General features: G+C 40.1%; 1 protein-coding gene across 1 annotated transcript in view; it reads left to right on the forward strand.

Moving 5' to 3' along the window:
• The window catches only part of cwc27 (CWC27 spliceosome associated cyclophilin), a 145532-nt gene that overhangs the window by 24435 nt on the left and 93600 nt on the right, over positions 1-27497 (forward strand). Inside the window, exons 6-10 of the mRNA XM_052010356.1 lie at positions 7896-7999; positions 14221-14290; positions 20077-20156; positions 22741-22780; positions 25370-25518. Of these exons, the coding sequence (XP_051866316.1) occupies positions 7896-7999; positions 14221-14290; positions 20077-20156; positions 22741-22780; positions 25370-25518 (443 nt within the window). The remainder of the gene's footprint in view (positions 1-7895; positions 8000-14220; positions 14291-20076; positions 20157-22740; positions 22781-25369; positions 25519-27497) is intronic.

Here is a 27497-nt window from a genome sequence, read left to right on the forward strand (position 1 = left end):
TTCTCCCCTTATTGTTTTTTTTTAGTTGCCTTCTGTTGGTTTTTAAAAGCTTCCCAATCCTCTAGCTTCCTATTAATTTTTGCAATATTGTATGCCGTTTCTTTTGCTGTTATGCTGTCTTTGACTTCCCTTGTCAGCCATGGTTGCCTCATCCTCCCCTTAGAATGCTGCTGCTGCTTTGGGAAGAATTGATTCTGTGTCTTCGGAATTACTCCCAGAAACTCCTGCCATTGCTGCTCTACAGTCATCCCTGCTGGGGTCCCCTTCCCATCAATTTTGGCCAGCTCCTCTCTCATGTCTCTGTAGTTACCTTTACTCAACTGTAACACTGATACATCTGATTTTAGCTTCTCCCTATCAAATTGCAGGGTGAATTCTATCACATTATGATCACTGCCTCCTAAGGGCTCCTTTACCTTAAGCTCCCTAATCAAATGTGGTTTGTTGCACAACACCAAATCCAGAATTGCCTTTTCCTTAATGGGCTCGACCACAAGCTGCTCTAAAAGCAATCTTGTAGGCATTCTACAGATTCCTTCTCTTTGGATCCAGTACCAACTTGATTTTCCCAATCTACCTGCATACTGAAATCCCCCATGACCACCGTAACATTGCTGTTTTTACATGCCTTTTCTATCTCCTGTTGCAATTTGTACCCCACATCCAGGCTACTATTCAGAATCCTATATACAACTCCCAACAGGGTCTTTTTACTCTTGCAGTTTCTTAACTCTACCTACAAGGATTCTACATCTTCTGATCCTATGTCACTTCTTGCTAAGGAGTTGATTCATCTTTAACCAATAGAGCCACCAACACCCCCCTTTGCCATCCTGCCTGTCTTTTTGATAGGATGTGTCTCCTTCGATGTTTAGCTCCCAGCATGATCTTCTTTCAACCACCTCTGATGCCCACAACGTTATACCTGCCAATTTCTAACTGCGCTATAAGCTCATCTATCTTATTTCGTATACTGGCATGCATTCACATATAACATCTTCAGTCCTGTATTCACCACCCTTCTTCTCAAATTTGTTTCCATGTTGCCTGAAGTTAAATTCTTATCCCTTTCTAAAATTTTTGTCTTATTCCTTATTCTGGAGACTTCAGTAATCCTCTCCTGCACTCTCCTTCCCTATTACTTTATCCATACTTTCCAATCTATTGAGCCCACCCCCCCTACTATTTAGTTTAAAACCTAACTACAGCCCTAGTTGTGCAAATCACCAGGACTCTGGTCTCAGCAGGATTCAGGTGGACCCTGTCCTATCAGAACAGCTCCCTCCTTCCCCAGTACTGGTGCCAGTGTCCTACGAATTCAAACCCACTTCTCCCACACCAATATTTGAGCCACGAGTTTACCCCTTTAATCTTGTTGACTCTGTGTCAATTAGCAGGTGGCTCAGTTAGTAATCCAGAGATTATTACCTTTTTGATTCTACTTTTTAATTTAGTCCCTAGCTGCTCAAATACCCTCAGCAGAACCTCTTTCCTTGTTTTACCTATGTAGTTGGTACCCACATGGACCTGGACAACTGGATCTTTCCCCTCCCACTCCAAATTCCTCTGCAGGTCAAATGAGATGTCCTGAACCCAAGCAGGCAACATGGCCTTCAGGACTCTCGATCTTTGCAACAAAGAATTATCTATTCCCCTGACTATACTATCCCCAATTACAACTACATCTCTCATCTCTTTCCTCCCCACCCCATCCCCCACCCCGAATGGCACCCTGAACTATGGTTCAGTTGCTCATCCTTCCCACAGCCCCCACTCACATCCGCACAGGGAGAGAGAATCTCAGACCTGTTGGACAAGCTCAAGGGCTGAGGCTCCTCCAGCACTACCTTTTGGATCTCCCTACCTGCCTCACTCACAGTCACAACCTCTTGTCCCTGACCACAGACCAAATTTGAAGTAGCTAATTTAATGGGTAGGACTGCCTCCTGAAACACAGCATCCAGGTAACTCTCCCTCTCCCTGATGCGTCATAGTGTTTGAAGCTCAGATTCCAGGTCGTCAACTTTGAGCCCGAGTTCCTCGGGCAACCAACACTTGCTGCAGAGGTGGTTGCCAGGAACTACAGTGGGGTTCACCAGCTTCCACATATCACCGGATCCTACATCCCTACTTTATTGAAATAGCTGTAGTTTAGTGTCCTTTTACTTAACTACTATAAAACAAACCTTACCTGTTCTTACCTGCTACTCACCAGTGCCTCCTCACCAAAGCCTCAGATGCCCACTCTCAGAACAGCCATTCACCTTACCCTACCTTCCTTTTATTGGCTAAGTTGCCAAGCACTTACAGCCAATCACACAACTTCTTTAAAAAGAAGCTGCTAGCTCCTCCCCTCTGCTGCTCTGGCTACTGCACCTGGAGAAAAACAATCATCTGGTTCAAGCAGCCTTAAGAGCATGCTATTCTGAAATAAGCTTGTAATAAACCAATTTGTTAAGAGGATGTGGACATTTTTACATTAATAATGATGAGAATAACAGGGATTGTATTTAAGCTAAATTAATGTGTAAATGGCTGGAGGTTGGTTGGTGATTTTTTTTTCTCTGTGAGGAACTGATGATCCACTTTCGAACTGGCTTTCTGAGGCCTGAGAGTAGAATTCTGTTCACCAAACTGCAGTGGTGATCTATTTCACTTTGATTAGTAGCACAGTGGTGTAGTAGATGCTACCTCTCAGCTCTAGCGAAATGGTTTGATCCAGACCTTGGCTATTGTCTGTGTGGAGTTTGCATATTTAACCCGTGAATGTGTGCTCCATTTTCTTGCGCATTTGAAAGACGTGCTGGTAGGTTAATTCACTCTTCTGAATTGCCCTTGTTGTAGGTGGGCAACAGGAGAATTGGGGAAATTGATATGTTTGAGAGAGAATAGATTGCAGGGAGATAGATGGAGGAATGGGATTTATGGATATTCTCGGTATAAATTTGATGGGCTTGAATGGCAATCCCCTGTGCTGCAAATGAAATATTAGACCATGTGGATTCTGCTTCGATTTAGAACTAAAGAATGCCCAAGGACCTCCCTGCTATGGGCCAAAAATGGAGAAGAGCTCTTCAATGATAGCAAGTACCTGTTGGAATGTGCACTTTGAAGGTCTATTCAACGACAGATGTCTTTGATGTGACAGTCAAGTCAAGATTGTCACTATCTGCTCTAATCTTGATGCCCCCACCCCCCAAACACAGCAAATGATTTTAAAAAGGCCATTCAGAAGCTAAAGGATCAGGCAGACAAAATCTCTGCTGCTGTACTAAAACGTGATTCAGAATACACTCGGGTGCAAATATATGCCCTCATTGGGGCAGAGGAGAGCCTAGCAGGGTATCAGCGAGACACCATAATTAGAGACCGTCTATGCAAAAGGAGACAAGTCTGATTGCAATAATTACAGAGAAGTCCTTTCTGCTGTCTGCCACTGGGGAAAAAAATACATATTGCAATCATCTTGAGACACAATGGAAATTGGATCCATCTCAAGATGAATATAAGAAAAATGCAGACTACATAATTGATCAGTCTATCTGTAGCCTTTCTTTTTGACATCACAAGGCCTTCAAATCAGACAACAGAAAAGGATCATGGAGGATTTTCAAAAATTTGTCACCTGCCATGTCTGCTCCACGATGATATGTAAGCTAGGATCTTACCCATCTGATCCACCACAGACTCAGTCCCGGAATACACTGTGGTTAAGCAATGCTATGTTATTTAGCCAATCTCTTCTCAATCTTCCTCAATGCAGTAGTTCACTTCATCTCCAATAACCTGCTTGCTGGAAAAGAGCCTGTAATACAATGAGCTGGAAACTGTTCAGACTTGGTCAGTTCCATTCCTGAGTTCAGATTAATCCCAGTCTTGCTCATTGAGCCAAGGAGGGGTGTGAGAGGATGGGCCTTTGGACCTTTGGGTACTAAATATTTAGTCTTTCAGCAACTGTCCCAGCCACACAATACGGCCCTCCCGCATCAGGAACCATAACTGAAACTTTGTGAATGTGAATTACTTCCCATATCTTGGTAGCCACCTTTCAGAAAGGGCAGATGTTAATGATGATGAAATTCACCAAGAGCATGTAGAAAATTGGCCAGGTATGTGTACTTCACAAAAAGGTCAAATACAATCCAGTCAATTATTGCTCATTCTACTTTCTGTTATCACTAAAGTGATGGGTGGTGTCGTTGACAATGCTGTCATATGACACCTGCTCTCTGATGCCCATTTTGAGTTTTGCCAGGAGCACTTGGCTCCAGACCTCTTCATACCCTGAATTTCAGAGGTAAGGAGGGAATCATTGCCCTTGATTGACATCAAGGCAGCATTTGACTGAATACGCCATCAAAGAGCCCTGAGAAAATGGAATTCAACGGGTGAAGTTTTAACTTGCACAAAGGAAAGTGGTTGAGGTTGTTGGAGTACACACTGCAGGAGTTCCTCAGGGCAGGATCCTGGACCTGGTCATCTTAAGTTGCTCCATCAATGACCTTGCATTGTAAAGTCAGATGTGAGAAGGCCAGCTGATGATTGCACAAGGGGTTGCGGAGGCTAGGTCATTGAATGTATTTAAGAGACAGATAATTTTTTTGAAAAGATTAGGCAATTGAGGACTCTGGGGAACAGACAGAGAAGAGTTGAAACCTGGGGAAGATCGGCCATGATCATATTGAATGGCAGCTCAGGCTTGAGGGCCAAGTGGCCTTTTCATTAAGTCCTCAGCAAATGAAGTAGCCCGTGCCTACCTACAACACAACAAAGACAGCATTTAGGCATGGGCTGAAAATCAAAATAAAACTGCAGATGACCATAATATGATAAGATATAGGAGTAGAATTAGGCCATTCAGCCCATCAAGTCTTCTCTGCCATTCAATCATGGCTGATTGGGGTTGAAAAAAAAACATTCTCCTGCCGTCTCCTTGTAACTCTTGACCTCCTTACCAATCAAGAACCTGTCAATCTCTGCCTTAAATTCACCCAATGATTTGGCCTCCACAGCCCTCTATGGCAATGAATTCCACAGATTCACCATTCTCTGGCTGAATAAATTCTTCCTCATCTCAGTTCTAAAAGGGTGTCCCTTTATTGTGAGGCTGTGCCCTTGGATCCTAGACTCTCCTACTAAAGGAAACATCTTCTCCACATCCACTCTATCCAGGCCTTTCAGTATTCGGTAGGTTTCTCAAAATCTACAGTAGATGCTCAAAATCTGATATAAAAGCAGGAAATGCCCAATAGAAACATTCTTAAACTTGGAAAAAATTAGGAGTGGTACTGTTGATCCTTCGCTTAAGTTTGAAGATATTTGGAGTCCATTTATTCAATATTTTCACATGATGTAGATCCCCTTTCAATAATTTTCCAACTTGGAGGAACGGACTTGATGACATAATATTGCTCTGTTTCTACTGAGAAATTTTAGCCCAGTTTTTTTTTCTTTTTTTTTGTTGTTTGTTTTTCTTTTAAAAAGTTTTTTCTTGTTTAGTTTATATTGTTTATAATTTTTTTTATTGATTTGGGTTTTTTCTAAATTTATATAATATCTTTTTCTTTCCTTTCTTTATTTTATAATTCATTTACTAAGAGGATCGTTGGATCTACAGATTTTTTAAAATTATTTTATTGTTCTTTATGATTATATATGCTACTGATTGTTATCCTGATTTCTTTGTATTACATGTATAAATACTGATGCTATAAATCAATCTGTATTAATTTGAAAACTAATAAAAAGATTGAAAAAGAAACACTCAATAGGCTGGACAGCCATCTGTAGAGAGAAACAGAGTTGATGTTTTGGGTCAAAGAGTGTTCCTAAAGTTTTCTCTTTTTTCAGTTATGGGCTGATATGTGGCTTTGGCATCATTGAGTTGTCTACCAGCAACAACCAGGGTTGCAATCATTGATTAGAAACTTAGCTAAATAAATGCTGTGGCTCCGAGAGAAGGTCCGAGGCTAAAGTATTTCCACCATCTACATGACACAAGTCAGGAGGGTGATGGGATACTCTCTTTTTCTGGATGAGTGAAGCTCTAACAACATTCTGGATGCTTAACACAATCCAGGAACAAAACATCTCGATTGCTACCCTATCCACCATCCTAAAACCCTGAACTATTATTCCCTATGTCAGCGAAGCACAGGAACTGGAGCATGTACCATCTATAATATGCACTCATTTGCTTACATAGGCTTCTCTAGCAGCACCTTCCAAATTCACAACCTCTATGACAAAAGCAGCGACATCTGCAAGTTTTGCTCCAAGTAACACATCATCCTGACTTTGAAATATTTTGTTGTTCCTTCATTGTCTGAATCCTGGAACTCTGTTCTCAGTGGCACTGTGATAGTAACTTAACCAGAAGGGCTGCAGCAGTTCAAGAAAGCGGCTCACCACTACTTGCTCCAGAGTAGTTAGGGATGGTAAATAAAGACCATCCTTGTCAGTGACATCCAAATCCTGAAAATGTAATAAATATAAAATAAAAAACATTGCACCAGCACAACCTTTGGCCACCTGAAGAAAAGTCCCTTTGATGAAACCTCAAATTTGGCACCAATCTTGTGGTCTGTCAAACAGTGATGATCGCCACTATTCAGAGAAGTACATGTGAAGGCACCGGCCACTTGGAGTCTCTTTGGGAACATCTGTGGTCCAAGTAATGGAAAAAGTATGTCACATTCTAGACAACCCATCCAAATGTGCCAACAGCCTGCCACCTATGACAGAGTCTACAGATCATTTAGTCACCTCAAAACCCATAGAACTGTAGTGGAAGCAAATCACCCTCAATCCTAAGTGACTGCTCATAAAGAGAGTTTTACAATCTTCAGGACTTGTGTAGGGTTTTAGAAGCAATCCACTCAGTATTGCTGTTGTTGGAAAAACAGAAACATCCTTGACTAATTGGCAACTTTTGGACTTTATCTAGGATATTTAACTAGAGGCAAAGGTGTTTAGGATCACTGTTGTAACTGTGCCACCTAGTGTGTAAATTTAGTTTGCACATTCTCCTTCAGCTTCCTAATCATCATCTTAACCAATGAGAATTTGAGAACCACATAAAGGCCCTTTAAAAGCTGGACAACTTGCCAGTGATGGCAAGGTTAAATGTGTTCTTCACAAGATATTATGCTTTATCCTTTTAAAGTACTGTTTTCATTTTTGTTCTTTCATTGAGTTTCTGTTAATTAGACTTTGTGCTTCATGAGCAAGAAATCTGCATGTTTGGATTTCTGGTGTTTTAGAACATACATAATTTTTTTTGTTTAAAATTTAAATGGTTTTACTTTGCTTATGATAAATATAGTTTTAAATTGCTTTAATATTTTGATTTTTATTTCATCAGAAACATTTAGAAACAATGCGAGAGGCCTTTCACAATATAAACTGTCAGAAGGCCATTGGAGCAATATGTGGGTGGAGCCTTAGTTTCCACTGTCAGATTTTAGTTGCTGCTCTTGGCTTACTCCACCTTGTGGACAGCCATGGCAGGCAGGATGCTTGGAGTTGTGCAGTCGCAAAAGCCAAGTGCAACTATGGGCATCACGGAGTGGTGAATGTTGGGTGCAGGTTAAGTTGAATGTTATCAGCTGATTATGATCATTATTAGGTTGCTGTTTGTGGGGTATTAACTGGTCTGACTTCAACATTGCAACAGTGACTACAGTTTAAAAAGATACTTTGTTAGTTGTGATATGCTTTTGAAGTGTCCTAAGGTTGCGAAGGGAGCTATTCACATAAAAGTCTGCCTTTACCTTTTCTCCATTATTTTAGGGATTGAACTCAGCCCCAATAATTGTGTTGAAGGTACATAAGAATAAAAATTTATGCATTCAAATAATTGCTTTTAAGTTAAAATTTGTCAATATACTTTCTAGGTGCTGCACAACAGCTTTGATGACATTGTTCCAAGAATATTGAAAAAACACAAGAAGGAGAAGAAAGATGAAGAATCGAAAAAACCTCATTCGAAAGGCACAAAGTAAAACTAATATCTTATCAATATATGAAGTTAGGTTTCTTCTTGTTTCCCAATGAATAGAGTCGTAGAGTAATATAGCACTGAAACAGGCCCTTTGGCCTATCTGGGCCATGCTGACCTGATCTTCCGCCTAGTCCCATCTACCTGCACCTGGACCATATCCCTCCAAACCCCTCCCATCCATGTACCTATCCAAACCTCTCAATGTTATAATTGAACCTGCATCTACCACTTCTGCTGGCAGCTTGTTCCACACTTGTACCACCCTCTGAGTGAAGATGTTCCCCCTCAGATTCCCCTTATATATTTCACTTTTCACCCTAAACCTATGTCCCCTAGTTCTAGTCTCACCCAAAGCCTGTATGCATTCATCCTATCTATGCCCCTCATAATTTTGCATACCTCTATGAGATCTCTCCTCATTCTCCTGTGCTCCAGTGAATAAAGTCCTAACCTATTCAACCTTTCCCTAACTCAGGTCCTCAAGTCCTGGCAACATCTTGTAAATTTTCTCTGCACTCTTTCCAGCTTATTGATATCTTTCCTGTAGGTAGGTGACCAGAACTGCACACAATACTCCAAATTTGGCCTCACCAACGTCTTCTACAATGTAACATCCAACTCCTGTACTTAATGCCCTGATTTATGAAGGCCAAAGTGCCAACAGCTCTCTTTACGACCCTATTTATCTGTGACGCCAATTTCAAGGAACTATGAATCTGTTTTCCCAGATCCCTTTGTTCTACCACACACCTTGGTGCCCTACCATTCACTGTAAGTTTTTCCCTGGTTTGTCCTCCCAAGGTGCAACACCTCACACTTGTCTGCATTAAATTCCATCTGCCATTTTTCAGCCAATTTTCCTGGCTGGTTAAGATCATGCTGTAAGCTTTGATAGCCTTCCTTGTTGTCCTCCACGCCCCCAACCTTGGTGTCATCCGCAAATATGCTGATCCAGTTTACCACATTGTTGTTTATCACCTATAATAATGATTTAGATGACAAACAACAATGGACCCAGCACCAATCCCTGCGGCACACCACTAGTCACAGGCCTCCAGTCAGAGAGACAACCATCTACTACCACTCTCTGCTTTCTCCCGCAAAGCCAATGTTGAATCCAATTGGCTACCTCATTTTGAATGCCAAACGACTTGACCTTCTGGAGCAGCCTCTCATGCGGAACTTTGTCAAAGGCCTTGCTAAAGTCCATGCAGTCAATGTCCACTGTCTTTCCCTCATTGACCTTCTTGGTAACTTCCTCAAAGAACTCTATAAGATTGGTTAGACATGACCTGCCACACACACAGCCACATTGACTATCCCTAATCAGACCCTGTCTATGCAAATTCTTATACATCCTGTCCCATAGAATACCTTCCAATAATTTACCTGTGACTGTTGTCAGGCTCACTGGCCTATTCTTAGAGCCTTTCTTGAACAACATTAGCTATCCTCCAGTCCTCTAGCACCTCACCTGTGGCTAAGGATCTTTTAAATGTCTCCGCCAGGGTCCCTACAATTTCTGCACTAGCTTCCTACAAGGTCTGAGGGGACTCCTTGTCTGGCCCTGAGAATTTATCCACCTTCATATGCCTCGACAACCAGCACCACCTCTTCCGTAATCCGGATACGGTCCATGATTTCGCTACTCTTTTGCCTCAGTTCTATAGTCTCTGTGTCTGTCTCCAGAGTAAATAGGAACGCAAAAAAATTCATTTAAGATCTCTCCAATCTCTTTCAGCTCCATGCATAGATGACCATGCTGATCTTCAAGAGGACCAATTTTGTCCCTTGCTACCCTTTTGCTCTTAATATAGCTATAGAAACCCTTGGGATTCTCTCACCCTGTCTGCCAGAGCAACCTCATGTCCTCTTTTTGCCCTCCTGATTTCTCGTGTTCTCTTGCATTTCTTGTACTCCTCAAGTGCCTCTTTTGATCCTAAGTGCCTATACCTGATATGTGCCTCTTCCTTTTTCACTACTAGGGCCTCAGTATCCCTCAATAACCAAGGTTCCTTAAACCTGTTAGCCTTGCCTTTTATTCTAACTGGAACAGACTGATTCTATACTCTCAGTATTACACTTTTGAAAACCAAATTGGCCTTACTCCAATTTAGAATCTCAACCTGAGGACCAGTCCTATCCTTCTCCATAATTATCTTGAAATTAATGGAATTATGATCACTAGATTGGTATTGGTTTATTATTGTCACTTGTACCGAGGCACAGTGAAAAGCTTGTCTTACAAACCGATTGTATAGGTCAATTCATTACACAGTGCAGTTACATCGAGTTAGTACAGAGTGCATTGATGTAGTACAGGTAAAACACAATAACAGTATAAAGTGTCACAGCTACAGAGAAAGTGCAGTGCAATAAGGTGCAAGGTCACAACAAGGTAGATCGTGAGGTCATAGTCCATCTCATTGTATAAGGGAACCATTCAATAGTCTTATCACAGTGGGGTAGAAGCTGTCCTTAAGTCTGGTGGTACGTGCCCTCAGGCTCCTGTATCTTCTACCCAATGCAAGAGGAGAGAAGAGAGAATGTCCCGGGTGGGTGGGGTCTTTGATTATGCTGGCTGCGACACCAAGACAACGAGAGCTAAAGACAGAGTCCAAGGAGGGGAGGCTGGTGTCCGTGATGCGCTGGGCTGTGTCCACAACTCTCTGCAGCTTCTCGCGGTCTTGGGCAGAGCAGTTGCCGTACCAAGCCGTGCTACATCCAGATAGGATGCTTTCTATGGTGCATCAGTAAAAGTTGGTGAGAGTCAAAGTGGACAAACCAAATTTCTTTAGCTTCCTGAGGAAGTAGACGCACTGGTGAGCTTTCTTGTCCATGGCATCTACATGATTTGACCAGGACAGGCTGTTGGTGATGTTCACTCCCAGGAACTTGAAGCTCTCAACCCTATCGACCTCAGCACCATTGATGTAGACAGGTGCATGTACACTGCCCCCTTTCCTGAAGTCAATGACCAGCTCTTTAGTTTTGTTGACATTGAGGGAAAGGTTGTTGTCATGACACCATTCCACTAAACTCTCTATCTCCTTCCTGTACTCCAACTCATCGCTGTTTGAGATACGGCCTACAACAGTGATATCATCTGCAAACTTGCAGATGGAGTTCGAGCAGAATCTAGCCACACAGTCATGAGTGTATAGGGAGTAGAGTAGAGTGCTGAGGACGCAGCCTTGTGGGGCATCAGTGTTGAGAATAATTGTGCCGAAGGTATTGCTGCCTATCCTCACTGATTGCAGTCTGTTTGTTAGAAAGTGAAGGATCCAGTTACAGAGGGAGGTGTTGAGTCCTAGGCCTGAGTTTGTTGACAAGCTTACTTGGAATTATTGTATTGAAAGCAGAGTTGTAGTCAATAAACAATAGTCTAACATATGTGTCTTTACTGTCCAGATGCTTCAGAGCTGAGTGTAGGGCCAGGGAGATGGCATCTGCTGTTGACCTGTTTCGCCGATAGATCCAGGTTGTCTGGGAGGCAGGAGTTGATGCGTGCCATGACCAACCTCTCAAAGCACTTCATGATGGTTGATGTCAGAGCCACTGGTCGGTAGTCATTGAGGCATGTTACCTTGCTTTTCTTTGGTACCGGGATGATAGCGGTCTTCTTAAAACAGGAGGGAACCTGAGATTGAAGCAGGGAGAGGTTGAATATGTCCACAAATACTTCTGCCAGCTGATCAGCACAAGATCTGAGCACGCGGCCCGGGACACCATTTGGGCCAAAGTGTTCTCCTACATGAACTTCTGTCACCTGCCCTGTCTCATTCCTTAAGAGGAGATCCAGTATCACTCTCTCTCTCTCTCTCTAGTTGGGACTTTTACATATTGATTGAAGAAACTCTCCTGAACACATTTGACAAATCCTATCCCATCCAATCCCTTTATAGTATGGGAGTCCCAGTCAATATGTGGAAAGTTAGTCACCTACTAACACAACCTTATTTTTCTTGCAACTGTCTGTTATCTCTCTACAAATTTGTTCCTCTAAATCCTGCTGACTGTTGGGAGGTCTATAATATAGTCCCATTAGTGTCATCCCTTTCTTATTCCTCAGTTCCACCCATATTCCCTCGGTAGACGAGCCCTCCAGTATGTGAATGATGGATCAGATTTAAGAGCATAAATATGCTTGGCAGTATGTTTAGTCTTCCATATTTTTAATATACCTAGCCCTTTTTATTTTCATATATAAACCTCTGTAAAGTGCCCATGTTAATCATGAATAAGTCTTTGCATTTTGAGCAGTATTAACAAACTTCAGTTGAAAACTTTGATCTTGGATGAAATGATTCAGTTTTCTTTTCTTTTATTAAGATGTAATGGAGTGAGTCTATATATAGCTCAGGAAGAAAATGTGAAATGTAGATTGCTTTCATAGACTATTTGTGTATAAAATGTTACCTGCTACTTGAAGACAATTAAAGTTTTTGGCTTTATTGAAGTTGATTAGCAGCAGAGTGGAAGAAAAATACCACAGTTCTTGAAAGTAAAATAAAACTGGAATCAAAGAAATCAAAGAAATGCTTTTGAATGAAACAACAAAACATGAATAGTCACTAACTGTTCCAGAAGCTACTGAGTCATGTTTCCATGGAAATGTTAGTTTTTTCTTTAAATGCAGCAGCGTTTCTACAGTTTGGCAATTGGAACACATTTTTGTAGTACTGGTTTTGTAACTTTTCATCCAAAAAAATGTAAATGATCAAACTGTGTCATCAGCTCAAAAATACTGAATTTGTCTTGGCTTTCTAAATTCTACAGTAAAGTCTGAATCAATAAGAATTTGGCTAAATATTCAATGATAGAAATATCTTTGTAACTATGAAGAAGTTGTTTTCCTGAATTCCAGCAGTCACAGGCATACCTACAAACCCAGCTACAGAGGATCTCCATTCTTGATAGGACTTGGATTTGTTAAAGTGATTTCCAGAAATTGTTTAGGGGTGTTTTGGAGTTTTATCTGGCACTCATCAAAGTGAACTATCATTTCAATAGTGCAATCATTTCAACAATCATTTCGATAGTGCAATCAAGAATACTTAATACTGGCTACTATTTTTAGCTTGAGATCTCTCATTTCATTTTGTTTAAATATTTCCCTCTGCTTGTTTTGAGAGATCGCTTTTACTTTATTGTTTATATTTCAGATTTCACTTTTTTGTATGTTGAATAATCACTATTTGAAAATGTATGGATGGCATTCATCTTAAAGCAATTCCTGAATCTTCCCTAGTTTCACTTGGGAACTTAAAATTGGAGAAAGCTAATCTCTGTGTTGGGCAAACAGTTGAGAAAAGACTGCAGTTGATATGTAGGTATCTTTATACGTATTGGGCAGGAAGGTAACTAAGTTCTATTTAGATATGTAAACATATCTAAGTTTTACGTCTAGGGATGTAGAGTACAAAATAATCCATGAAATTTATGCCCAACACAAATCTTACTAGTAAATGATGCAGGCAAACCAGTAACGTTATAGCCTAGAAATTCAAGCATGTAATGCAGCATTAATTTGATCTATATGACGCAGTCTCATTGGAAAATTAACTCAAAGCTCAATCCGGATTTGCCACCGCTGTAAATTTACTTACGATCTCTCTGTGCATCTAAATTACTAACCTGCTGAGGTACCAGCCAGTGGAACAGTGGGGTATATTCATGTTGAAGCAGACCCTTGCAATGCATGCTGAGGCCTGTTTCAGCATAGATTTAAGAGGGCCTGCCTGAGCAAGTCCAGGCTGTGAAGTCCATTGCTGAAAATACATTTCAGATAGGCCCATGTTAAGTTCAATCTTGCTCCATGCAGAGGGTTTCCCTCAAATCGCTGGCATCCTCCACTCTCCACAGTCACAATCTCCTCCTTTCACCAATTCCCTGATCTAACCCTTTAACAAAAGAAACAAAATCGGGGCAAAAGCCCCCCTTAAACCTCTGTGATGCAGATCCATGATGTATCTGTTCTGTGTCCTCTTCGTGCTGCACACCAGCAATATCCACAGAGAAAAGATCTTTTGAGTGTGATAATGGTTAAAGCAGCTTCTACTGCACTGGAGATTCACTGTCCATCACGCAATTAATACATCTTTCTAGGTGCCTATGACTTTCTAGGCCTATATTCTTTAGCAGAGGTAAGTAATGTTACAAAATCTGCAAGCTGCCAAAATGCATTAAGAAAGTATTTGTTGGTTTTTATTTTTCAGAAATTTCAGCTTACTTTCCTTTGGAGAAGAAGCTGAGGAGGAGGAAGAGGAAGTGAACAGAGTTAGCCAGGTAAAAAAAAAATCTGCTCTTGCATGTTTGTTTATTAAACGTGATATGTTGGCTATCTCTCAAGCAATGTACTTGCATTGTTAGTTGGCATTTTGCTTTGTTTCTTGTCAAGCTTGTTCCTTTTTAGAATAATTTCTCTCCACGAACCTAATTTATTTATTCTGTCGTAAAGGCCTAAATTGTTTTCTGACCTCCCTTAATATTTTTCATTTCAATGATTGTGAGAACTTGGTATAAGCCCTTCCTCCACCTCACTGGATGATGTTGAAGAGGGTAAACAAAACTGCAGATTCTGGAAATCGGAAATAAAAACCGTAAATGCTGGAAATACTCAACATCTGTAGAGTGAGAAATGAGGTTAATACTTCAGCTTAATGACATTTCATCAAAACTAGGGTAAAATAGAAATCAAAGATATTTTTTGCAACCTATACATTTCCTGCAACTTATGTGGAAGGATGCAAAGAACCAAGAGGATGCCTGTAACATGGTGGAGACTAAGACAGACCAAATAGGATGTACAGTGGTAGTGAATGCTTGTTAATGACAGATTTTGTATAGGAAATGTAAATAGAAGGTGCTTCCTGTCTGCTGAGTGTTTCCAGCATTCTCTTTTATTTTAGATTTATAGCATCTACAATGTTTTCCATCTTAAAGTTCCAGCACTTTTTTTCTCTCCTTCATTTTTATTCATCATCTTCTATTTACATTGCCTCCTAGTAGATCAGTTGTGCTCTTTAGTCTTGTTTGAAGCTCTTTTGGGGATGTATCAACTCGATCAAAAGAGGGGAAACAACTGGATATGGTGTAATTGGATTTTCAGGAGGGTTTGGATAAGGTCCCGCCCAGGAAAGTAGTGCATGTAAATTTGGGAGTACAATATTATTGTGGATTGAGAATTGGTTAACAGGTAGAAAATAGAGCAGGAATAAAAGGGGCCTTTACAGGATGGTAGGTTGTGACGAGTACGGAACCAGAGGGATACCTATGTGGCCCCTAATTATTCATGATCTAAATCCATGTTTTGGCTAAGGGGACCAAATAAAACATTTTTCAAGCTTGCTGATGGTGTTATGTACCAGCAACAAAAGAAACACACTGAGTCATAGATAAGTGTCAGAAATTATTTTATTAGTAACTACTTATGATGATAAGAAAAATAAAAGTTAGAATGTTAGAAGTAAAAAAAAAGTTACATCTTAAGCATTAACCCCAAAAACTAAACTCGAAGTGCGTGTGCGGCAAATTCCCGAAATCCAAGTCCAGGAATAGTTCTCAAAGTTCAGTTCAGCAAGCCATAAGGTGAAACGTGAGCAAAGGCTTCTTCAAAACCACTGTTGACTGAAGAGAAAATGTAGAGAGAGAATAGAGACATTACGAAATCCAAATGTTCCACGATGGAACCCATACAACACCTCCGTCACTGATGATCTCCACTGCCTTGTTCCAAAGTATCTGCCACCCCGAAAGGCATTTGAGACGTGGCCGTCCACACAGACACCTGTTTCCCTCTACAGGTTAATGACAAAGTGGACTCCACTGGATTATTCCAAAAATCCATACATGGATTGTAGTGACAGACACAGTTACTGTTTTTCATCCATCGATACAGAGGCCAGCAGGCAGGGTGTCTCTCTCCCTCTCTCTCTCTCTCTCTTCTCTGACTGTCTGCTCCAAAACGTCATCACGTCGTTATCTCCTGTTGTCGTAATCACGTCTCTTTCACACACACACACTCACGCACACACAATGCTATGCCTTAAAGGGACATTCACCAATAGTAACCTAATCCATAACAATGGTATACAGCTAAGTAGGAATGTAAGTAGTTACGAGGATGCAATGAGGTTTCAAGAGGAGGTATACAAGCCAAGTGAGTGGGCAACAACATGACAGATATTGTGCGATATCAAAAAGTATGAGGTTATCAACTTTGATAGGAATAAAAAGCAAGAAGTGCTGAGTATTTTTAAAATGATATGAGATTGAGAAATGTTACTGTTCAAAAGGACCTGGGTGTACTATTACATAAGGCACTGGAACCTAACATATAGATGCAGCAGGTAATTACGAAGATAAATAGTAGGCTATTTTGGACTAAAATGAGAAATTTCTTCATTCAGAAGGTGGTGAATCTTTGGAATTCTCTGCAGCACTCAGCTATGGAGGCTTGGTGATTGATTTTATTCAAAATGTAGATCAATAGATTTCTGGATATTACTAGAACCAAGAGAAATGGAGGTACTGCAGTTTGAGTTAGAAGATCAGCTTTGATCCACAAGATCACAAGATCACAAGATAAGGGAGCAGAAGCAGGCCATTCGGCCCATCGAGTCTGCTCCAAGGAAAAGGGAAAAAGAAATGGGGTGGGAAAAAAAGAGAGAGAAAAAAAAAACTATTCTAATCCCATTTGCCAGCCTTATCCCCATATCCCTTGATACCCTGACTATTTAGATATCTGTCTATCTCCTCCTTGAATACCCCCACTGATCTGGCCTCCACTGCTGTGCGTGGCAAGGAGTTCCACAATTTCACCACCCTCTGGGTAAAGAAACTTCTCCTCATCTCTGTCTTGAAACTGTACCCTCTAATTCTAAGATTGTGCCCTCTGGTCCTGGACACGCCCACCAAGGGAAACAGCCTAGCCACATCTACTCTATCCTTACCTGTCAACATTTTAAATGTCGCTACGAGGTCCCCTCTCATCCTTCTGTACTCCAGCGAGTACAGTCCAAGAGCCGACAAACGCTCATCATACTTAAGCCCTTTCATTCCTGGAATCATTCTCGTAAATCTCCTCTGAACCCTCTCCAACGTCAGCACATCCTTCCTAAGATGCGGGGCCCAAAACTGCGCACAGTATTCCAAATGAGGCCTCACTAGCGCCCCGTAGAGCCTCATCAACACTTCCTTACTTTTATACACTATACCTCTCGAGATGAATGCCAACATAGCATTCGCTTTCTTAACCACCGATCCAACCTGGTGGTTAACTTTTAAGGTATCTTGTATGAGTACCCCCAAGTCCCTTTGTACTACCGCACTATCAATCTTCTCTCTTTCTAGATAATAATCTACCCGCTTATTTCTACTTCCAAAGTGTACAACTGCACATTTCTCAACATTGAATCTCATCTGCCATTTCCTTGCCCATTCTCCTAAACTGTCTAGGTCCCTCTGCATTCTTTCTATTTCCTCTATGCTCCCTACTCCTCCACTTATCTTGGTGTCATCCGCAAACTTAGCCACACAACCATTTATTCCATCATCCAAATCATTGATGTACAAGGTAAAAAGGAGAGGCCCCAACACCGACCCTTGCGGCACACCACTAGTAACCGGTAACCAACCAGAACGAGATCCTTTTATTTCCACCCTTTGCTTCCTGCCAACCAGCCAATTCTCCACCCATTTTGCTACCCTGCCCATAATTCCATGACCTCTCATCTTATTAATCAGTCTCTTGTGAGGCACCTTATCGAAGGCCTTTTGAAAGTCTAAATACACAACATCTACCGCCTCTCCCTTATCCACCCTACCTGTGATTTCTTCAAAAAACTCCAATAGGTTGGTCAGACAGGACCTCCCCTTCACAAAACCATGTTGACTAGGTCCTATCTTGCCTTGCGCCTCTAGGTATTCGGTAACCTCCTCCTTGAGGATAGACTCCAATAATTTTCCCACCACTGACGTCAGACTAATAGGTCTGTAATTGCCTTTGTGCTGCCTCCCACCTTTCTTATACAACGGAACTACATTCGCTACCCTCCAGTCCTCCGGAACCATGCCAGAATCTATCGATTCCTGAAAAATAATCGCCAACGCCTCCGCTATCTCCACAGCCACCTCCTTCAGAACCCGGGGATGCACCTCATCCGGTCCGGGAGACTTATCAGCCTTAAGCCCCTTTAGTTTTCCAAGCACCTTCTCCCTATTAATCTCAATTGAACTCAGCTCCAATTCGTGAGACTCCTGACTAATGGGCACATTGCTTATGTCCTCCACGGTGAAGACCGATGCAAAATATTCATTCAATTCCCTTGCCATCTCACTATCATCCATTATAATACCTCCTGCACCGTTATCAATTGGTCCTATGTCAACCCGTGTCTCTCTTTTATTCCTTATGTATTTAAAAAAACTCTTAGAATCCTTCCGAATGTTGTCCGCCAGCTTCCTTTCGTAACTCATCTTTGCTTTCCTAATGACCTTCTTAGTTTCTCTCTGCAGATTTTTAAAATCGTTCCAATCTTCTGTTTTCCCACTAATTTTTGCTACTTTGTACGCCGCCCCTTTTGCTTTTATTTTATCCTTCACCTCCCTCGTTATCCACATCTGTGCCTTTTTTCCATTCAAAACCTTCTTTTTTCTTGGAATATATCTGTCCTGCATTGTCCTTATTTCCTGTAGAAATTTCTTCCATTTTTCCTCTGCCGTCCCTCCAGCTAACTTACTCCTCCAATCAATTTGGGCCAACTCATCTCTCATACCTTTGTAATTTCCCTTATTCCACTGAAATATCGATACACCAGTTATCAGCTTCTCCTTCTCAAACTTGAAACTAAACTCAATCATATTGTGATCACTTGTTCCCAGTGGTTCCTTTACCTTTAGTTCCCTAATCACCTCGGGTTCACTACACAGCACCCAATCCAAAACAGCCGATCCCCTGGTGGGCTCCTCAATAAGTTGCTCCAGAAAAACATCCCTTAGACATTCCACAAACTCACTCTCCTGAGTACTACCGCCTTGCTGCATTTCCCAGTCCACCTTCATGTTAAAATCCCCCATAATTATCTTCACATTGTCACTCTGACATGCTTTTTCTATCTCAATCTGGTGGAGCTTGTGCAAGGAGCCGAATGCCCTACACCTGCTACTATTTGTTATGATTAACAAGATTCCCCAATTAGTCTCGGTCATTGCCAAAACCATTGATCTGATTCATTATCCCTCCTCCCCTTTCTCTTCAGCTTAAAAAATTACGTCTTACTGGAAGCAGGGTAAAATGAGTGTAGACAGGAAAACTGAAGAACCCTGTGGGTTTATATTGGATATTAGTTGCTAACCTAATCCCTGAGATCAAGATAAAATCATTGATAAAGTCCAATCTTGATTCCTCACTATGTGAAAGTTAGGGTGAAAATTGGCAGTAAACGATGAAATTCTTAAGCTCCGTTTGAGAATAGGAAGAAGCAACAATCAATGCAGTGGAAAAAAGGGGTGAGAGAGAGGGCCAAATAGGATTAGAAACAAGTCAGAGTAGGAATCGGGCAATAGGAAGTTCACTGCCTCTCTTCTTGGAGTCGTGAAATAATCTGAGGAGGTGTCCATATGGAAATGTCTTTTAATACAAATAGTACAGGTACAGACCAGAGATGAAAAGAATATGCAGATCTAAATATTAATTAGAGCAAATGACACTGTTTGATTCAAGACAAAATGACACTATTCAATTTAGAGTCAAATATGTTTCTGTAGGTGGACAGCAGTGGGAATGTTAGTTTCTACCAGAGAAAATAAATCAAGTAAGTACTCAGGTTAGCGAACTCCGTGCAGAATAGTTGTTTATGTGGCTCAATTCATGGCTTTAATTGCAGGAGCTGGACATTTCTCTTTTATAATATTTCTGCTATATATTTTAATGCAGCTTTTGTTACCACCCTGCAGGGTGAGAGCTGTTCCTGTTTGCACCATGATGTATCTTTATCTTCCATAGTTTTTTCTAGTTGCCCATGACTCATTTTACATTTAAAAAGTAGAACAATAAAATTTCTGTTTCATAGAGTATGAAAGGAAAAAGCAAAAGCAGTCATGATTTGTTGAAGGATGATCCTCGCCTGAGCTCTGTACCAGTTGTTGAAAGGTGAGTCCTGTTGTATAGCTCTTTTTAGCTCTAAGTCTCAGTTAATAGTCAGGTAAAAACTGAGGCTTTCTATTTAACCAGAATGATTTTGGACTTGACCTTTGAACTGTTGGGTTAGTTGATCTTAACTAGAAAAGCAGAATATGCTCCACCAATTGCAGCAAGGTTTGCAGGAGGCTATGACTGCACTTAGCTGTGATACTTCCTTATTGAATAGTCTGATAAATCTCACGCTTAAGGTTTCAGTAAGAGCAATGACCACTTTATAAATTGGTGAATTTCTTGAGAATCTGCTTTTTTTTTAGGATATTATTAATTCAGTAATCCTGTTTAAATTATTTGGTGAAAAATTCTGTACAGGTTGTTATAATTGGTAATTGCCTCGTTTTTCCTCTTTTGCACTACTTTTTTATTTTTGTAACTTATAGTAACTTTTATGTCTTTATGTCTTGCACTGTACTGCTGCTGCAAAACACAAATTTCAGGACATATGTCAGTGATACTAAACCTGATTCTGCTTAAATAGATCTTCATATAAGGCATACTATGACTATATTTGTATCCTATAATTATGGCATAGCTAACCTTAAACAGTGAATGTATTTTATAACTAATGTGCACAAGGTCTGCATGTATGGAGAAGAAAAAATTGTTTTAGGTGTCATTGGTCTTCGCTCTTTAGTGGCAAATGGGATGTCATACATTCCTTTGACTGTAGCATTAAAATAAGACCATTGGAAAAGTCTAGGTTTATCAATTTATCAACTTCAACTTCTCCAATGGTTTAATATGTATATAAAATATAATCAGAATTCCTAAGATGGATCTAGGGGTGGATGAAAGATTTATAAACAAAATTTTGTTGGAGTAAAGAAATTACTGTCAATTGAATATGTGCTTGGGAAATGACAATGTACTTGCACTCTATTTTAACCCTGATTTAAAAAAAATAACAGCAATATATCAGTATTATGCATGTTTCATCTCTTTAGATAAATTGTTAGCTTTGGCTCAGTGGTACCTCTCTTGCCCTGAGTCACAAGGATTGGGGGTTCAAGTCCAACACCAAACTGAGCTCCCTACTGCCTTCAAATGCATAAAGATCTTGGGGTCCAAGTCCACGGCTCACTGAAAGTGGCCATGAAAGTAGATAGGGTGGTAAAGCAGGCATATGGTATGCTTACCTTCATTGGTTGGGGCTTTTATCAGAGTCAGGAAGTAATGTTATACTATATAAAACTTTGATTAGGCTACACTTGGAGTATTGTGTGCAATTCTGGTCACCTCATTACAGAAGGAAGTGGAAACTTTGAAGAGGGTGCAGAAGAAGTTTACTAGGATGCTGCCTGGATTAGTGGGTATGAGCTATAAGGAGAGGTTGAACAAACTTGGGTTGTTTTCTCTAGAGCGTTAGAGGCTGAGGGGAAACATGATAGAAGTTTATAAAGTTATAAGAGGCATAGATAGGGTAAACAGTCTTTTTCCTAGGGTAGAAATCTCAAGTACTAGAGGACATGCATTTAAAGTGAGGTGGGAAAGTTTAAGGGAGATGAACAGGACGTGTTTTTTTCACAGAAAGTAGTAGGAGCCTGGAACAGGCTGCCGGGATTAGTGGAGCAAGCAGATATGATGGTGGCAGTGAAGAGACTTTAAATAAACATATGAATATGCAGGGAATGGAGGGATAAGGATCATGTACAGACACAAGAGATTTAGTTTAATTCTGCAGTGTTCGGTGCAGACATTGTGGGCCGAAGGGCCTGCTTCTGTGCTGTACTGTTCTATGTTCTAAGATCCCATGGCACCATTCAAAGGCAAAGCAGACGTGGTCTGGCCAATTTGTGTCCCAAAACTAGCATTACTAAATTTTCTTTTCATTATCTCATTGCTGTTAACAAATGGGTGCTGTGTTTTGTATGTTACTACAGTAACTGTAATTCAAGAAATTGTTGGCAATAAAGTGCTTTATGACATAGATTGTGAAAGGCACTAGATAAATACAATTCCTTTCATTTATTTCAATGAATTTATTGATTATTTCAGTGGCATTCATGTGGTCAGTGCCTTCAATACCACTAGGATCTTCAAAGATATGTAATAGGAAAAGCTATCTGGCCACATATGCAATCACATTTAAAATCTGGGTCGCTTTTTGCATTATTATATTTTTAGCATTCCTGATCCAAGAGGAAAATCCATCCCAAGGTCTCTTAAAAAAAATTGTTACTTTTATTGTGTTGATTATGGTTCTCTCCATAGAACATCATGATAAAGATGTGAACTGACTTGCATAAGCTATCAATATCAAGTCTGAGAACAGACTGAACAGATTGAACTTCAAGAATTATTGAAATTTAGTTTAGTCTACCAATAACTGCCTAATACCAGATTCAGGACTTGTATTTTAGACTTTCTCCACCATAGGAATGCCACCTCTTAAAGCCTGGTTTATGATGCTGTTGACAGTTGTATCTAGTGTTGACAATTGTATCTAGTGCATATTTATTCAATAGGGTTAGAAACTTAGAACAATTGCATAAATGTGCATGTATCTTATCAAATTTCCTTATTGTATTCCCTCCAGTGAATTGGCAGTAATGAAGACACAAGGAGCCTCTGACAAGGTATGGTATTTAGCATTATTTAAAGAGAAAATGTTATTGAATTCTTACAGAAAAGAAAGAGGCTATTTAGCCATTTGTGTCCATTCCAGCTTCTTCCCAAAACTCAAATCCATGATGATTTGAAAATGGAAAGGAAATAAATAATTGTGGTAGCTGAGGACAATTACATTAGTAATTATTTTTTTCAATGATTTGAGGAAACCTTTAAAGGTACCAATACTGTAAACAAGCCCAGATTTTACAGTATCACCATGTTGAAAACAACTTAGAAATATTTTCCTGTAGGTTTACAAAATAATGAGAGTTTTAATAGTGGATGGAGGAAAAAAACTTACTCTGGTGTAAGGATCAATAACCAGAGGTTATAAATTTAAGATGGAAGGTGTTTCCATGTTTAATTTTAAAGGAAAGTTAACTTGGAAGTTGTGGATAAGGATCATGCAGAGCTTGGACAAAAGTGGTTAATGTAGGACAAAACACAATGGTACTTTTGAAGAGTCACCAGAAGCAAGGATGGAAAGACCTCCTAATTTGCTGTATCTATTTGTGATTCTAACCAGCAGGTTCAATGTGCATCTCTCATTCATAAATTTGCTAATTAAAAGCAGCTATCAGAATATTGTAAAAACTCAAACTTCTAAAATATCCTTCAAAGAAAGAAACTTGCTGTCCTGCTTAGTTTAGCTGATGCATGATTTCATTCCCACTCCAGCAGCTTTTTGTGGCAGCCAAACAAACTACTCTGCTCAGAGAATCCTGCGATGGACAATAAAGGCTGACTTTATCAATGGCGCCCATGTTCTGAGAAGAAGTTTTTAAAATAATGGCACAGTTTGGCTTGAAAATGACCAACAATTTATAGATCAGTACTTTAGAATGTGCTGTTGGAAACTCTCAAAATGTTTCAACCTTTACGCTTTCCAACTGCAAAAAAAAACTAGTCAAATCTCATGAGCCCAATCACATCCCAAGGTCATATATGATTGTCATGATGGAATTCAGGTATAATTGCCATTTTTATAATTTTTCCATGTTACACCTTCCTTTCCTATCAGATTCCATCACCTTCAGCCCTTTGTCACTTCCACCTATCACCTCTCAGCTTTTGACATCATTCTTGCTCTCCCCCCTCCCTCATCTGCCTATCACCCTGCTCACCTAGATCCTCCTATCACCTGCCAGCTCTTGCTCCACCTCTTCCCTCCACCTTTTTATACTGGCTATCTCCCTTCTTTCTTTCAGTTCAGATGAAGGGATTCGACCTGAAACGTTGACTGTGTATTTCCCTCCATAGTTGGGAAACTGCTGAGTTCTTCCAGCGCTTTGTGTACATGTCCTCCAATGTATCGATTTTTAAAAAAAAATTAATTTGGGTATTGGTTTTATGAATACATGACTAATTGCCAACATAGAAATACTGTAAGCTGTCTTGCATCCAATTTGTGGCAGTGCTGATTCATTAACATAGAGATGAAATCTTCCCATGGTAGTACCTGGATTGATTCTCTGTGCCAAGAATCGCATAAGGCTGTTCAGAATACATATCCTAATCTATTTTCCTCGAAACAAGTCCTACCATGAAATTCTGGATCTTCTTTAAGGAAAGGTAGAGATAGAGAAGTCCCTGGGACTAGATGGGATATACCCCAGGTTACTACGGGAAGCGAGGGAAGAGATTGCTGGGTCGTTGATGATGATATTTGTGTTCTCCCTCGCCACAGGAGTGGTAGCAAACAATTGGTTAGAGCATGTTGAGAGTATTGTGTTCAGTTCTGGTCGCCTCATTAAAGGAAGGATGTGGAAGCTTTAGAGAAGGTGCAGAGGTTGCTAGAGTGCTGCCTGGATTAGAGAACATGTCTTCTGAGGAAAGGTTGAGCAAGCTAGGGCTTTTCTCTTGGGAACGACGCAGGACAAGAGGCAACTTGATAGAGGTGTATAAGATCATGAGAGGCATAGATAGAGTGGACAGCCAACACCTTTTCCCCAGGGTGGCAATAGCCAATACCAGAGGACACCAGCTTAAGATCAGAGGAGGAAAGCTTAGGGGGCATGTCAGTGGTATGCTTTTTACACAGAGAGTGTTGGGTGCCTGGAAAGCACTGCCGGGGTGGTGGTAGAGGCTGATACAATAGGGACATTAAAAAGATTCTTACACAGGTACATGGATATAAGAAAAATGGAGAGTTATGGGCCGTGTAGGAGGGAAGGGTTAGATTGATCATAGAGTAGGTTATATAGGTTGGCAAAACATTGCGGACCAAAGGGCCCATACTGTGCTGAGTTGTTCTATGTTCTATTCAAACAAAGGAGAGCAACTTCAAGGAAGTGTTCACTTTCTGGAATAACCAAAAATATATATATTTTGTCATAAGTACATGCTATAATATACTGATCAAACCTACATGCAAGAAGGATTGGCCTAGACATTTCAACACTAAATTTTTGAAGATGTGTAAAATTGGCTTGATCTAGGCAGTTCGTTTGAATGGAACAGGAGCCTAAAACCAGCTTGTAAGCATTTGTTGCCAAGTCTGGTCTAGGAGTCTTTTTTTTCCAGAGGACTTGCATTAAAAATGGCTACTCCCCCAGGAGGAAGATGATGATTCTGACAGTGAAGAATGTGAACAAATGAAAGGACAGATTACTAAGAAATTGAAGAAAGATAAAAATGAGGATGTTAAAGTTCAGGTTAAAGAAGATAATATTGATGATGAAGAGAAAAAGAAACTCAGCCGCAGGTCAGTGCAGCATTTTAACCATGTTTTATTTTAGGTAAATTTTCTGTTACATTTAAGTTCTCAGTCTAACCATAAATCTGCTGATTAAATTTGTTGTTATTTTTTTCCTCTTTTCCCCTCACCCTACTGTACTCTTTGTTCATTTGTTTACTTATCAATTTAAAATGCAGCCTATACGTTCCACATTAGATTGCACTTGCAATGGAGGAAAAAACCCTCTTGAAATTATATTTTATGAATAGTTAACAGAAACTGGGTCATCAAGCATATTGTTTTTGATTATAGATGGATGAGACTAATATAATTTGCGATAATGTTGGATAAACCAAGAAACCTTTTAAAGGATGACAAAACCTTTGGAAATATCACTTTTTTGGTTAATGGTTTGAAGTTAATCTTGACTCAGAAAAACAATTATTTTAAAATTAGATTTTTAACATGTATTGGTTTATTATTGTCACTTGTACCGAGGTACAGTGAAAAACTTGTATTGCATACCGTTCGTACAGATCAATTCATTACACAGTGCATTGAGATAGTATAGGGTAAAAACAATAACAGAATACAGAGTAAAGTGTCACAGCTACAGGGAAGTGCATTGCAGGTAGACAATAAGCTGCAAGGTCATAACAAGATAGATTGTGAGGTCAAGAGTCCATCTCATTGTATAAGGGAACTGTTCGATAGTCTTATCCTAGTAGGATAGAAGCTGTCCTTGAACCTGGTGGTACGTGCCCTCTAATAATAAGAGAACAAGAATATATTGATACAAGTTTAAATATATTTGATTTTAGATCATTCGTGGTAGATCACAGATATTCAGTCTTGAAAACTTTTAAAACTGACTTTTAGCCTTTTAAACTGACTTTTAAAACTTCTGAGGAATTAAGGCCAGAGTGATTTCAATATGCATTAATCAGCAGTATTACAATGTTACCTTTGTCAACACAAAAACTGTAATGAAGGACTTGGCAGAAATAGTATATGAAACTAATTGTTCAGTATATTGTGAGATGCTGCATGTCTTGAATATCATAATTGACGTTGGAGTGAGACCATCATAAGAGCATAAGAAATTGAACCAAGTGGCTTGCCCTTGTTCCTTTGAGCTTGCTCCACCACTCTATAATATCATGGTTGATCTTCTCCTTTCAACAGATTTCCTGGCGTTATCCCCATTGATTCATCTAATATCTAGAAATCTATTGATCTTAGTTTTGAATACAATATAAGAGCCTCCAAGGCCCTCAATCTGAGAGAATTCCAGAGTTTCACTTCTTGTTGAGTCAAGAAATTTCTCATTTCAATCTGTGCCCCACTAGTTCTAGACTCATTATCCAGAGAAAATATCCACGCTACTGAGCCCTCTGAGAATTTTGTACATTTCGATGAGCTTTCTTCTTATTCTAAATTTAAGGGATTAGAAGCTTAACTCCTTTTTAGGTAAGGAGACCATAGAGTACACTTATTCCAGGTATGGTCTCACCAAGACCATATGTAATTGTAGTAAGACATCTTTACTCCTACATTCTAATCCCCTATCAATAAAGGCCAACGTACCATTTGCCTACTAAGCTGCCTGCTGCATATGGATGTTAGCTTTCAGTGACTTTTGTGCAAGGATTTGCAAGTTTCTTTGGCTATCAATTTTACCCAGTGTATTATCATTTAAAACACAATCTGCACTTGTGTTTTGTTCTACGATAATAGATCACCTCACATTTTTCTACATTGTACTCTATCATCTCATTGACTGATCTTGCTGAGATAAAAGGGAATGATGGAACCTTTAAGGGAATCAAGAGATGTGGGGATAGGGCAGGAAAATGGCACTGAAATGGAAAAACAGTAAAGATCTTGATGAATGGCGTGCATGCTTGAAGAGCTTTATAAACTGCTCCTACTCCTATTTCTTATGTTCCTATGTTAACCAAGCCAATCACATCCCTGAATTGGAACAATGAATTGCAGTGTATTGG

The sequence above is a fragment of the Pristis pectinata genome, chromosome 2 (genome assembly GCF_009764475.1).
Source record: "Pristis pectinata isolate sPriPec2 chromosome 2, sPriPec2.1.pri, whole genome shotgun sequence".
Lineage (NCBI taxonomy): Eukaryota > Metazoa > Chordata > Chondrichthyes > Rhinopristiformes > Pristidae > Pristis > Pristis pectinata.